The sequence below is a fragment of the Fistularia commersonii genome, chromosome 9 (assembly GCF_037954325.1).
Source record: "Fistularia commersonii isolate RoL2024-O1a breed Wild chromosome 9, RoL_Fcom_v1.0, whole genome shotgun sequence".
Classification (NCBI taxonomy): Eukaryota; Metazoa; Chordata; class Actinopteri; order Syngnathiformes; family Fistulariidae; genus Fistularia; species Fistularia commersonii.
The window spans coordinates 2,919,579-2,933,840 of NC_141292.1; the positions used below are offsets into that span (position 1 = coordinate 2,919,579).

General features: G+C 35.3%; 1 protein-coding gene across 1 annotated transcript in view; it reads left to right on the forward strand.

Annotated features, from left to right (window-relative positions):
• pcsk5a (proprotein convertase subtilisin/kexin type 5a) overlaps positions 1-14,262 on the forward strand; it is a 50,791-nt gene that overhangs the window by 13,760 nt on the left and 22,769 nt on the right. The window contains exons 14-25 of the mRNA XM_086152992.1: positions 58-183; positions 367-469; positions 1,954-2,144; positions 4,508-4,592; positions 5,068-5,171; positions 5,295-5,433; positions 8,487-8,602; positions 8,902-9,004; positions 11,544-11,680; positions 11,886-12,086; positions 13,815-13,883; positions 14,030-14,072. Coding sequence (XP_086009118.1) covers positions 58-183; positions 367-469; positions 1,954-2,144; positions 4,508-4,592; positions 5,068-5,171; positions 5,295-5,433; positions 8,487-8,602; positions 8,902-9,004; positions 11,544-11,680; positions 11,886-12,086; positions 13,815-13,883; positions 14,030-14,072 — 1,417 coding nt within the window. The remainder of the gene's footprint in view (positions 1-57; positions 184-366; positions 470-1,953; positions 2,145-4,507; positions 4,593-5,067; positions 5,172-5,294; positions 5,434-8,486; positions 8,603-8,901; positions 9,005-11,543; positions 11,681-11,885; positions 12,087-13,814; positions 13,884-14,029; positions 14,073-14,262) is intronic.

Here is a 14,262-nt window from a genome sequence, read left to right on the forward strand (position 1 = left end):
GTCTCTCGGGATGAGGTTCTTATCCGGCTTTCTTTCTGTTTCTTGGTGGGTTCAAAGGAATCCTAAAGGAGTGGTCTCTGGTGATTTATGGCACCGCAGAGCAGCCGTATCCCATCCCCCATCGCCGGCGAGCCCGATCAGCTGAGATACCGCCGGATGATGACTCCGCCGAAGAATACAGTGGTGAGTCATGGTTCTCCGGATCGCGTTTTTGCCCCTTGTTGCCGGCGCCGGCCTGTCAGACGGCGGCTAAATGCACTAAAAAGCGGATTTAAGGTTTATGTCTGCCGACGTTTTAATGTAAATCAGCCGTAACTGTTGTTGACGTGACGGTTCACTAACTTTGCAAATATTTGCCCTTCCGAGGACCGTGTGACCCGGAATGCGGTGACGATGGTTGTGAGGGGCCCGGCCCCCAGCACTGTGTCACATGCTCGCACTTTTTCCTCAAGTTCAAAAACATCACAAGGTTAGTATGGAAGAAGGACACTGGTGCATCCAGAATTCACAGTACGGCGACATGTACGACAGAGGAACACGCCTAAAGCCTTTGCAAGAATGGATTTTTGCATTTTGCCTTGCTTTTAAAAATAAAATAAAATAAAATAAAATAAAATAAAATAAAATACAATAAAATAAAATAAAATAAAATAAAATAAAATACATTTGTTAAGATGAATTCAGTACAAGGGTGTGAGTCACTATGGCTTGCGCTACCTATTAAAATTAAATTCTGTTAACTGACATTTTTAATGGACAATTTTACCATATATTATTTCATATTTGCTTTTTGGAAAACATGTTGAGTCAGATGAGATGATTTGTAATGTGACATATGTAAATGTGAATTGATTAGAAAAAAATGATTTATCCTTTGTTTTGTTGTTTTCAAATGTAAAATAAAATAAAATAAAATAAAATAGAATAAAATAAAATTTTTAAGATGAATTCAGAACAAGGGTGTGAGTCACTATGGCTTGCGCTAAATATTAAAATGTAATTATGTTAACTGACATTTTTAACGAACAATTATATCATATATTTGCTATTTGGAAAACATGTTGAGTCAGATGAGATGATTTGTATTGTGACATATAAAAATGCGACTTGACTAGAAAAAAAAAGATTTTTGCATTTGTTTTTTCTTTTTTTTCCAAATTTGAAATAAAATGAAATCAAATAAAGAGAAATCAGTACAAGGCTGTTAGCCTCTCTGGCTTATGCACAAAATACAGTTTCTCATTACAACTCATTTGACAGTTTAATTACATCATCCAACTGTTTTGTTAAACAATCTTATTATCTATTATTTCATATTTGCTTTTTGGAAAACATGTTGAGTCAAATAAGATGATTTGTAATGTGACATATGTAAATGTGACTTGGCTAGAAAAAGAATGATTTTTGCATTTGTTTTGTTTTTTTCAATTGTAAAATAAATTAAATGAAAATAAAATAAAATAAAATAAAATAAATAATAAAATAAAATAAAATAAAATAAAATAAAAATTAAAAAAATAATAAAATAAAATAAAATAAAATAAAAAGGTGAAATCAGTTCAAGGGTGTTAATTGCTATAGGTTTCTCATTACGACATATTTAACCGTTCAATTGAGTTAACTGATATTCTTAATAAACAATCTTATTGTTTTGTAACATGGTCTTTTTTAAAAGGCATAGTTAGATTGAAATCTATGATATTGCTGTTGTAATGTATGGACTGGAGCAAATATTATTTCATATTTGCTTTTCGGAAAGCATGTCGAGATGTCGGATGAGATGATTTGTAACGTGCGTAAATGTCACTCGACTAGACTTCAATTTAAAAAAAAAAAAAAAGGATTGAAATTGTTTCCCCTCGATTGCTGAAGAGTGAGCCAGAATTCATTTTCTGCTCCCCCATTCCCTAATTGAGTTCTTCTTGTCCTCTTTGTGCTTCGGCGCGTGTCCAGGAGGTGCGTATCCGAGTGTCCGAGGGGATTCTGGGGTGACCGCCGACGCTGTAAGAGGTGCTACTCCTCGTGCGAGAGCTGCACGGGGAGCCGGAGTGACCAGTGCACTCTCTGTACGCCCGGACATTTCCTGACCGAGGGCACCAACACCTGCACGGCCATCTGCGGGGACAAACACTACCTTGACCATGGTAGGATTTCTGATCGGGACTATTTCTCTATTCATTTTTGCAATTTCATCCACAATGCAATACCTCATCATGATAATCGGTAACGCTTTGAAAGATGGCATCGTGTTCACCTTTACTGGAAACATCAATGGAGATCATTGAATGATGTTTTATCCTTGTTGGTCTCGGCCCATTTGCATCCTGCTTATTTTTGTTTATTTTTGTCATTGCTATTGTCACTCTGTTTATGTTTCTGTCTTTGTCGTTGTTGTTTTGGTTTTCTATTTTCACCCTTACTGTCTTTTATTTTCCATTCTGTTGTCCATTCTTATCCTTGATGTTATTGTTATTGTTCTCTCTGCTGTTAATTCGTGGATGTCTTTTGCTATCTTATCTTATCTTATCTTATCTTATCTTATCTTATCTTATCTTATCTTGGCTTATCTTATCTTATCTTATCTTATCTTATCTTATCTTATCTTATCTTATCTTATCTTATCTTATACAATTATGAAGCATTGAGAATATAACAACATTGTTACAGTATTATCCGGATTACAGACGCTGCACAGGCTAAAAATAACTGTATAATAAATTTATGTGTACATTATTTATATGGGATACGCACCTCCTGGAGCGGCCAGCGGCTTATAGTCCGTAAATTACGGTATTTTAACAAGATAAGATAAGATAAGATAAGATAAGATGAGATAAGATAAGATAAGATAAGATAAGATAAGATAAGATATGATAAGATAAGATAAGATAAGATAAGATAAGATAAGATAAGATAAGATAAGATAAGAGTTACAGTTATTGTGTCGGAAATATGAATGGAAATATAAATAAAGAGACATTAGAAGACGATTAAAATAGACAAATAGTCAGCAGAGAGAACAACAACAACAACATTAAGGATAAGAATGGACAATAAATGGAAAAAAATTAACATTAAGGGTGAAAATAGACAACTAAAACAACAAGGATAGAAGCATAAAAAGGGTGACAAAATCAATGACAAAAATAGACAATCTTTCAATTGTCTCTATATGTATATTTATATTCATATCTATTGACACCATAACTGTTATGCTGCTGTGACAGTAGAATTTCCCTTATGGAGATCAATAAAGTTTATCTTATCTTATCTTATCTTATCTTATCTTATCTTTGATTGTTGAAAGACCGTAATATCCGGACTATAAGCCGCTACTTTTTCCACACGCGGCTTAAACAGCGATGCGGCTAATATATGGATATTTCTTGGTTTAACAAGCTTCACGACGCCGAAACATTGAGCCTTGTCACATCGAACCAATGAAATTACAGTGAAATTCTGCGGCCGATCAATTCTGACAATATTAAGTTAAAAATAATGTTTTTGTGTAAATATCTCACGTTACAACGTGGACACCTGCGGCTAATGGACAAGTACGTAAACAAGGCTGATAGACAAGTAAAGAAATATATGAACACGTATTTATTTGGTTATTTTTAGCTGATGCGGCTTATATTCAGGTGCACTCAGTAGTCTGGATATACAGTTACAATGTTGTTATTTTCTCAATGCTTCATAATTGTATAAGATAAGATAAGATAAGATAAGATAAGATAAGATAAGATAAGATAAGATAAGATAAGATAAGGCAAAGTAAAGTGAGGATAGTTAAGGTAAGATAAGATAAGATAAGATAAGATAAGATAAGATAAGATAAGATAAGATAAGATAAGGCAAAGTAAAGTGAGGATAGTTAAGGTAAGATAAGATAAGATAAGATAAGATAAGATAAGATAAGATAAGATAAGATAAGATAAGATAAGGCAAAGTAAAGTGAGGATAGTTAAGATAAGATAAGATAAGATAAGATAAGATAAGATAAGATAAGATAAGATAAGATAAGATAAGATATACTTTATTGATCCCCGTAGAGGAAATCCTTTTGTCACAGCAGCGTAACAGTTAAAGTATCAATAAATATGAATATAGTATGTTTATGTTTATGTATAATGCTTGTAATGAAAGAGACGAGCTAATTACCAATATTGCTATGTTTTGTAGTTACCTAAATAATAAAGTTATGTTATACTTTACTGTTCACCATCTGTTAAACACGTATAATGCAGCCTACCAATAAAATCCAGCATCTGTAACATAAAAAAAAAAAGAGTTAATTATTTTATTGGTCTCTGATTTTATAACATCTTCCGTTTATTAACCTTTCCCCCCCCCCCTATTTAATACCTTCAATCGAACCTTTATAGATAAGAGGTTTACAGCTGCTTGGTGGAAATGCGTTGGAAGTGTGTGTGTGTGTGCGTGTGTGAGTAAGACTGATTAATCACTGCGGTGTGTATTCGGTGTGTATTGTTTGATTTCCCCGCAGATGCAAATGTGTGCAGAAAGTGCAGGGAAAACTGCTTGAGGTGCACCTCCTACAGCGTTTGCACAGAATGCGAACCCGACACAAGGTGAAACAAACTCTCTGATGAGGCTTGAATTAACTGCTGGGTAAACACTGCCGCCGCTCTCCCGGCTTTCCAGATTACACATTCTCCCCCACATACGTACCCCGCCAAGCGTTATTACTTTTAGAAGGCAATATTTTAAGCAGCGTATCCTCATGTTATCTCCGCTCTTCCGCGCACGGCTAAAAATGTAACCCGCTTTCTATTTCGCGATATCATCGTAGGAACACAGGAAGGAAGCAAACATCTCTCATAAATTCACCTTGTTGTTTGGCTAGAGGATTCCAGAATACAATATTCACTGAGTCAGTTCCCCCCGGTGCTTGTGGTGGTGGTGGTGGTGGTGGTGGTGGTGGCGGCGTTCGGCTGTGGGTTGGAAAACCGAGCCTGCAGTCAAATGGCAGTGAGTCATTTTTTACCGCGTCACGTGATTGGCTGTGTGTGTCACTGTGCCACATGCTCTCTCCGCCCGCTCCAGTCTGCAGGGGAATCGGTGCCAGCGGACCTGTCCGCCGGGATTCTACCGCGCCGAGCAGGAAGGGCCGTGCACACCTTGCCACCAGGCCTGCGCCACTTGTGCAGGTGGGATAAAGAGGTCAAAGGGGTCACCGGTGTCGACGCTTGCTATCGAAAGCTAATTCAACAAGAGAAACGAGAACTAGGTGTACTCATTTTTTTTTTTTTTTTTGTCTCGTGCGGGATCAGGTGCAGGTGTTGAGGCGTGCAAACGTTGCGCGGAAGGCTTTTTGATGGAGCGGTGGAGGTGTGTGCCCTCCTGCAGTGCCGGCTTCTACGCCTCAGAGCCAAACCCAGAGATAGCTGATGGGCAAAGGATATGTAGGAGGTGAGCTCACTGGTGTGTGTTCAGGTGTGGGTGGCTTGTTTATCTGCTGATGGCAGGCCTTGTTCTGGTGGTTGGCTTGTGTGTGTGTGTGTGTGTGTGTGTGTGTGTGTGTGTTGTGGGGTTGGGGGGGGGGTGTAGGCGGGCTCATTAACTACATTTGTGGTGCCCCAGAATCCCAATACTTGATGTTTGTTGGGCAGAAAAAAAAAGGGATAATATCATATTGCTAGACGAGAGTCTGGGATTTAAACTTCTTTTTTTAAAATATTAAGGTTTTAATCCAAGGTGCCGATAGACTTCTTCAGGATTTCGGCAGTAACAAGTTCATTTAGAATTTCATTTAGAGCTCAGAGTTCAGAAAAAGGTATTAGCCAAGCCGCGCTTTAGGAGCACACAGTTAGACAGCCTCAAAATAAACTGGACAAATCAAAACACAAATAACCGCTGAAATCCTCCACGCTTAAAGAGACAAAAGCTCAAATTTTTTTTTTTAGTGCTACCGGTGGTTTGTGCTGTAAACTCTCTGTGTCTTTTCCTTTTAAAGTTTGAAAAAAAATGAAACATCACCCAACCCCAGCATGTTCTTGACCTGGCTAGATGTTAAGCGGGACCTCGTTTTCTCCGCTAAATTAAATATTTGAACACCTGATTTATTGCTACTCTGCGTTCTTTAATTCCTTTTTCTCTTGATTGAAATTTTTGCTGATCTTACTTTGATCAAGGATTGTATCAAATTATTGATTTAGCAATGTATTAATATTTAAGCATTTCTATGATAGGGTATTTATTTATTTATTCATTTATTGTCTTTATCTCAGCCTTTGACAGTGCCCTTCATTAACAATTACCCTTCACATCGCAAGTGTCTGTGAACAGCCACCGGCTATGTATTCAAAGAGGAATTAATAAATGTAAGACTATTTTGCTGTCAGAAAATTCAAGACAGCGAAAACACACTTCACATTGTGTCCAATTATTTTTAAGCTTTGGAAATGATATGCTGTATGTAATAAAAATGAAGCATTAAAAATTTAAAATAAAAGATTAAAAATTAAATTAAATTAAATTAAATTAAATTAAATTAAATTAAATTAGATTAAATTAAATTAAATTAAATTAAATTAAATTAAATTGAATTGAGTCCATCACATTAAAATGCTAATGCCATATTTATGTTTATCTTACGAGGTCTAAAATGGTGCTGTACAGAGTTGTTACTTGTATTGTGGCATCATAAATATAACAGCAGACAAGACAGATAGAAGGGGAAAAAAAATCTCCATCGGTTGTTTCTTCCTTTAACAATTTTCGCAGAGAATTTGCTGAACTGCTGCACCAGCTCGACCGAGAACACACAGCGTGAAAATCTCTATAAAGCTTTTAGCTCCAAACAAAGGAAGACCGTGCAGCTGAGCGAGACAAGATGAAACACTTGTGGCTAAAAGTGGGACACATTTGTTGTTTGGTTGTGGTTTGGTTGGAAAAAGCTGACAGTGTTTTGCAAAAAAACAAAAAAAGAAGCCTTTTTTTTTTCAGTTTTGTTTGGCAGAAATTGTCGTCTATATATAAGTATATCAAAGTCCCCATAAAGCGGGCCTAACCCGATTTCACAGCAACAATACCGAAATAAAAATGACCCCATCGTGATACACTCCTTGCTTACAGACAACATTACAATGTTGACATAATTCTTGTGACGTTTGTTTTGCCGCACGGAAATGTGGGCAGCAGTCGCTACATAAATGAGCATCGGCACATCGCCGTGGGAACCTGGATACAGATGGTGAGGTCCAACAGAGGTGTGATATCGCAGCCTCCGTGATTCTGCCGAAAAGAGACAAAATAGAGCGAAGGATGGACGCCCATGAAGATAACAACACCTATTATGAATATGTTGCTGGGAATCCTCGAAGGTCTATCGTTCAGAGTGTGTGTAGGAATGAATTCACGTCCACTGGGAGTCCCAATAAGAAAACCTTGGTCTGCTCCAAAATAATTGTCCGACCCCTCAGATTTCTCTCTCACGCTTCCATAACACTCAAATATTAAAAAGATCCTCAATTCCCTGCAAACCCCTCATCGCCATACCAGCCGCTCATGATATATTTATTACATAAATGCAGAGCCAGCTAACTTACAATTTGCACAATTCTGCACAGTAATTCACACACACATATATATATACTGTGTATACACTGCTCCAAAAATAATGTAACTCCAAGTTTTTCCACTTCTTAATCCAGACCTTCATGGGTTCATATTTTTGATTTCCATGGATCATTTTTGTAGTTTTTTGTTGTCAACATATTCAACCATGTAAAGAACAAATTATTTAATATGAACATTTCATTCACTCAGATCTAGGATGTGTTATTTCAGTGTTCCCTTTATTTTTTTGAGCAATATATATATATATATATAAATTATATTACATATTTTTGGTATTATATACATATATAAATTGTATTATACATATTTTATATGAAAAAACAATTATATATTTGGTATTTACATATATTTTTTTTTTGAGGTATATATATATCCATCGGTTATTTCATTACTATATTTTATGTATTCATATAGATAGATTTTATTTTATTCTTTGACGTTCACAATTTGATGCTGCAACCCCATGTGCCCCCCCCCCCGATTGCCCCTTTGGGACAAATAAAGTTTTTTTTTATTCTGATTCTGATTCCTGGATCGCGATGAGTTCTCTGCAAAGCCGCCGACACCTCCGTGCATTTCTTTTCTCATTCAACGTCATTAGTTCAGGCACATTCACGTATTAACTTGCGAGGAAATTGGTGACCCTCCAATTCCAAAAGCTAAAAAAGCTATTTTTTCAGTGTTTTGGTATTGAAAGTATGGATTAGCCTACCGACTTCTCCTGCTAAATCTTTGTGGAGTCTCAAAAACAACCCGGGAAAGACAAAATAATATCAAATATCTTCTCATTCTCATGTGTTTTGAGGTGTAATGTTCTTTTTTCTGCACGTGCTGGTCGGGGAAGCGGGTAAATATTATAATTTCTAATGCACTTCCCTCTTCAGGTGCGACGCCAGCTGTCTCACCTGTGTCGGGCCGAGCCAGATGAACTGCAGCAGCTGCTCCAGTGGTCACAGCCTGCAGGAGGGAGAGTGTGTTATCAACACGCTGTGCGCAGACGGTCGGTCGCCGCTCCAACCCTTCAATATATTCCCTCGCTTAAATGCATTGCAGCGTTGGAGCTACACTTTGAATTCACTGACATTTATTTCAAAGTGAATGCATACCCTGTGTGGACTACATGCTATTTTTCCAAGAGTATGAAGGAATTTCCCCACTTTGTGTGACCAGTCGGCGACGTTTGGAATATAAAGGGAATTAAATCTTTCTGTTTTTTACACGTAGATTGACTCCGAGGCCCATTTTCACGTGATTTTTTTTTTTTTTTTTTTTTTTTTTTTTTCTCTCGTCATTTATCAGGGGAGTATCAGGACAGGAAAGGAAGGTGCAACGCGTGTGACGCAACGTGTGTGAAGTGCACGGGACCGCGAAACCAAGAATGCATCAGCTGCGCTTCTTCACGGTGAGATGGACTTTGGATTCGGGGTCAGAGGGGAAATTTATTCATCTCACTGTTGTCTCTGAGCAGGAGTAAGATGCGGTCCGGTATTTTAGAAATTTAAATAATAATCATGTAAGTGTTAAATTTGATCAGAACTTTGAATTAAGTCGATTAAAAAAAAAAAATTTTTTTTTTTTCAGATTTTGTATTTGTATGCATTTCCGAGCTGAAATTCAGGGTAATGATGATCAATGAAATTGCACAATTTAAAAGTAAATCTGAAGATGCTCTCAGATGAAATCCTTGTTGTGGCCCAAAAAGATGAATTGTATTTTAACAAAGAAAGAACAAAACGAAACATCTATCGGCGGATTGGATCAGAAGATGGAGTTAATTAGAAGACCTTGACTTTCTTTCCTTGCTACTTGGATTATTGGAACATTTTTTGCATTTTTAAAACTTACCTGTATGTGTTTGTAACACACATCCATTACCTCAGCAATTTTTCAATTTATTTTATTTGATAAAATACTATTTATGGCAGACCTGTGTATTTTACACATCCGGCCCGTTTCCTTTTTTATCCGTCCCGTCAAACTATTTTTTTGAATATTTTAAGTATTTTAAATCAGTTTTGAATTTAGAAACTCCTTATTATAATAATTATTATTATTATTCATTATTTATTATTTTTCCTTTTGTTTAATTTTGTATGGATGATTGCATACAAAATAAGGTGAAATGATTGTAAAGTTAAAATAAAATGCAAAAAAAAGTTTAATATTTAAATTCTCCTTTTGTTCAATTTAAAGATAAAATAAGAAATGACAAGAAATGTGGCCCTCCAGCCAAAATAATTACCCAACCCTGATTTATAGAGATATATTTATTCATTAATGTGTCATAAATGAATATCATACTAAATATACACTTAATATTTTAGTATATTATAAATTATATATTATATAAATTAAATATTTGATATTTTTTTATATAAATTATTGCATATATCTGACCATTTATAGCATTTATATTTTATTTAAAACAAAATAAGGTGAAATGATTATAAAGTTAAAATGAAATGCGAAAAAAGTTTAATATTCAAATTGCAATTTTCATTTCGTTCAATTTAAAAATGAAATAAGAAATGAAATTAGAAATGTGGCCCGCCAGCCAAAATAATTACCCAACCCTGATTTATAGAGATATATTTATTCATTCATGTGTCATAAATTAATATCATACTACATATATACTAAATATTTTAGTATATTATAAATTATATATTATATAAATTAAATATTTGATTTTTTTTTTTAATTATTGCATGTATCTAACCATTTATAGCATTTATATTTTATTAAAAAAAAAAAAAAAAAATTCCAGTCAGTAAGTAACACGTTTAATTAAGTTTACATCAACGCCCAACACCTCAAAATACAGGCGGAGCTAATGTGCTGATGCAATGCAGAGATTCTGTCCCGGTTACTGTACTCAGAGTCCCACAGCGATTTTCTATTACCTGTAGATAGTGTCCCCGGATCCGCTTTCGATTTCAATTATCTGGGCCCCCTGTGGAGCCGAGTGTCGGCAGCCCTTCAGGGGGCGGCTGCGGATCCAGCTCCTCGTACTCGCCTCTTCAATGACTTTTCTGATCCTTCCTGGTTGCAGAGGAAGAGGAGGCATGTTGTCATTGCGGTTCTTTAATTAGTCAATTTGGAAGGAGAAAAATTGCTTGAAATCTAGAGAGTATTTGACATTCACAGATTTACTTTCACTTTCTTTAATACTTCAAGTGTTACTTTTTTTTTATTTTTTTCAGGAGGGGGATGTTGTTTCTCAATAAAATACATAATGATAAAATAAAATTAATAAAATGATCTAAATAATAATAAATACATGGATAAGATGATTGGCATTTACAGATGGAACACTGCATCTAGTGAAACTCACTAATGAAATAACAGCTTCTGCCTTCTTTAACATTGTAATCACAGAGAGTTAGAGGATGGAAATATAAAAGGGAAATAAAAAAAGCAATGAACATTATGTCACAATATTTGTTCGGGCCTGAAATATCATCGGCTGAACACAAACAAGATGATTGGTAGTTTAATTTGAAAGTGTCCGTAAATGTTGAGATGAGATGTATTTTAATGATCCAATGATTTGGAAATTGTTCCGAAGCAGCAGCAAGACATACAAGGACAAGCTAAAAATAAAAGTAAAAAAATAAATCAAAAAAATCAACTTTGAAGCTTAAAAGTATAAATTATAATCTAAAAAAAATGAATTTATCAGATAGAAATAGTTTACTTCCGAACGAAGATCCATAAATTGATTTCGAAAAGTACAAACGGCAAAAACAACAAACTTTTTCAACTTTCGTGCGTTAAATTTCACAAAGTTCCCATGTGGTATTTAAAGGTTGTGGCTCCTCAGAAGTCCTTCAAATCAAACACTTTCTGTATTTTCCTGCAAAGTTCTGCGGTCGCACTCACCTGCGGATCCACGGTTGCGGGCCGCCGTGTGTTTTTGAACATTTTGCCACATTTTGCAGGGCGATGGACGAGGGCCGCTGCGTTGAGGAATGCGCCCGGGGAAAGTACCGGTCGGGGGGTCAGTGTCACCTGTGCGACCACACCTGCGCCACCTGTGTCGACGGCGGGCCGGCCAACTGTACCAGCTGTGACACCGGTGAGGGTCTTGGTCAATGTGTGAAAAGATATTTACATGCACACAGTTAGCGTAGCAAAGTGTTGTATAATTTGGGTGGTTCGCAGGTATTACCAGCTCCAAAAGGGAGTAAAAAAAGGAAAAACAAAATGTGACAGTGGTAGACTGAAGTATTTTCAGCTTTGTCCTCGCCCCACTCCCTCCATGATATGTTGTTTTCCATCAGATAAGTTTGGAATGGAGCGTTACCTGCACGAAGGCCGGTGTGTGGATGCCTGTCCGGAGGCCTTCTATCATACCGGGGAGAGATCTTGCGCACCCTGTTCGCACCAGTGCAAACTCTGCATCAGCTCCACCCGCTGCCTCAAGTGTAACTCCTCCTACTACATGGCTGAGGGGCTGTGCGCAAAGCTGGAATGCGGTGAAGGTAAATATGAAGTAAATAAACATATAAACATATGTATTATATATATATATATATATATATATATATATATATATATATATATAGATAGAGAGAGAGAGAGAGAGAGAGAGAGAGAGAGAGATAGGTAAATAAATATGTAATAAACATGTAATATAATATGATATTTAACATAATGATACATTATATACATAAAATAAAACACATTGTATACATTATATATTAAAAAAAATAATGTTTAACATTTATATTTATATTATATCATATATATAATTATATATTATATCATATATATAAACACATAATACATATATATAGGTATATAACATATAATAAAATAAAAACAGATTATATATATGTTAGATTTTAAGTACGTATTATATATTTTATCTTCACATATACAGATATTATATATATATATATATATATATATATATGTGGGTAGATAAACATCTGTAAATACATATTATATAAATATGAACATATATATACATGTATATATATATAGGTAAATAAATATGTAATAAACATGTAATATAATATAATATTTAACATAATGATACATTATATACATAATATAAAACATATTATAAACATTATATATTATAGAAAATAATATTTAAAATTTATATTTATATTATATCATATATATATAAACACATAATACATATATAGGTATATAACATATAATAAAAATAAATACAGATTATATATATGGTATATTTTAAGTACGTATTATATGTTTTATCTATACATATACAGATATTGTATATATATGGGTAGATAAACATGTAAATACATATTTTATATATAAATACATATTATATAAATATACACATACACATACACATATATACATATATATATACACACACACACACGTATATATGCATAATATGTATAAAGATATATATATATATATAGACACGCACACACACTCGCGTCTATATTACTATTTAAATACAATAGCAAAGCACTGTGGTCACAATATTTCTGAAAATTACTTGTATGAAGCAGATACTGTGTATTTTTTTTCTTTATTCATTGATGTATTCTTTGTCTAGAATATTTTTTTAGAATTGTGCTGTTGGTATCGAGGTCTGTGGAAGACTTCAACTGATATCAATTTGAAATTTAAAATGTTTTTCCAATTATGGTAATTTAATTGTGCATGTTCTCATAGAAAGATAAATGACACTGAAAATGTCATAATCAAATTAGCATTTTCACTTTTATGTACTTGTGTGGCAAAACATGGTCATAAAAATGTCAAAAATTTTTAGACATTTAGTGTTTTTTTTTAAGTCACTCAATATACAAAAGTTCAATCAAATCGTAAATTTTACTTCGTAGTGGCATTAATCAAGTCGGAATTGAAATGCAATTTCAAAACTCATTTTTCAAAGCGTGAAACACCGCTGTGCTAATTGGACGATTGCGTTTTCATTTCACGTAATCCAGCGGTATTGCATCCGGGAAACAACGACACAACTCAAGTGAGCATCGTCGTTCCGATGGATTCCCCTAAAGCGCTCGCAATTTTCGTGCGTCGGCACGTCGCAAACACATTTGAAACGTTAAAGAAGTTAAGCGAGGTCGGGAGCGTTTGTTTGCGGAACAAACCGAATGTTTCCTTTAACTCGGCCGCGGCATCGACGCCCTTGAAAATCTCCGGAATTTCTTTCTTTTTTTTTTTTTTTTTTTTGATTTCCCGCCGCCTGGCTCTCGCAGGGGAAGTGGAAGATCCGGATTACAACGACTGCATGACCTGTGAGGAGGGTTGCAGGCAGTGCGTCTTGTGTAAGTCACGCCAAAGTAGCCATAATAAAGTTTTCTCCACCCTCACCCGCCGAGGCCTGAGCTTCTCTCGCACCGTCTCCCCAAATAAATTCGTGGGTTTTTCCGCCGGTGGATCTCGTCGCTGAGTTTTTGTCTGCATCCAACAGATAACCCCAGGCATTGCCTGTCCTGCACTGAGGGCTTTTACAAGTAAGGCTGTTTGCCTCACTGTCGCCACGTGTGATCTCACTTTTCTGCACCGCCTCAGCCATTCACTTCACAAATGAAAAGGCTCTTCTTCTTCTTTTTTTTTTAAGCTTTGAGAGAGAAAAAAATTGATTTTCCAGCGTGCACGCGCTGTAGTGTGTGTGTGTGTGTGTGTGTGTGTGTGTGTGTATAA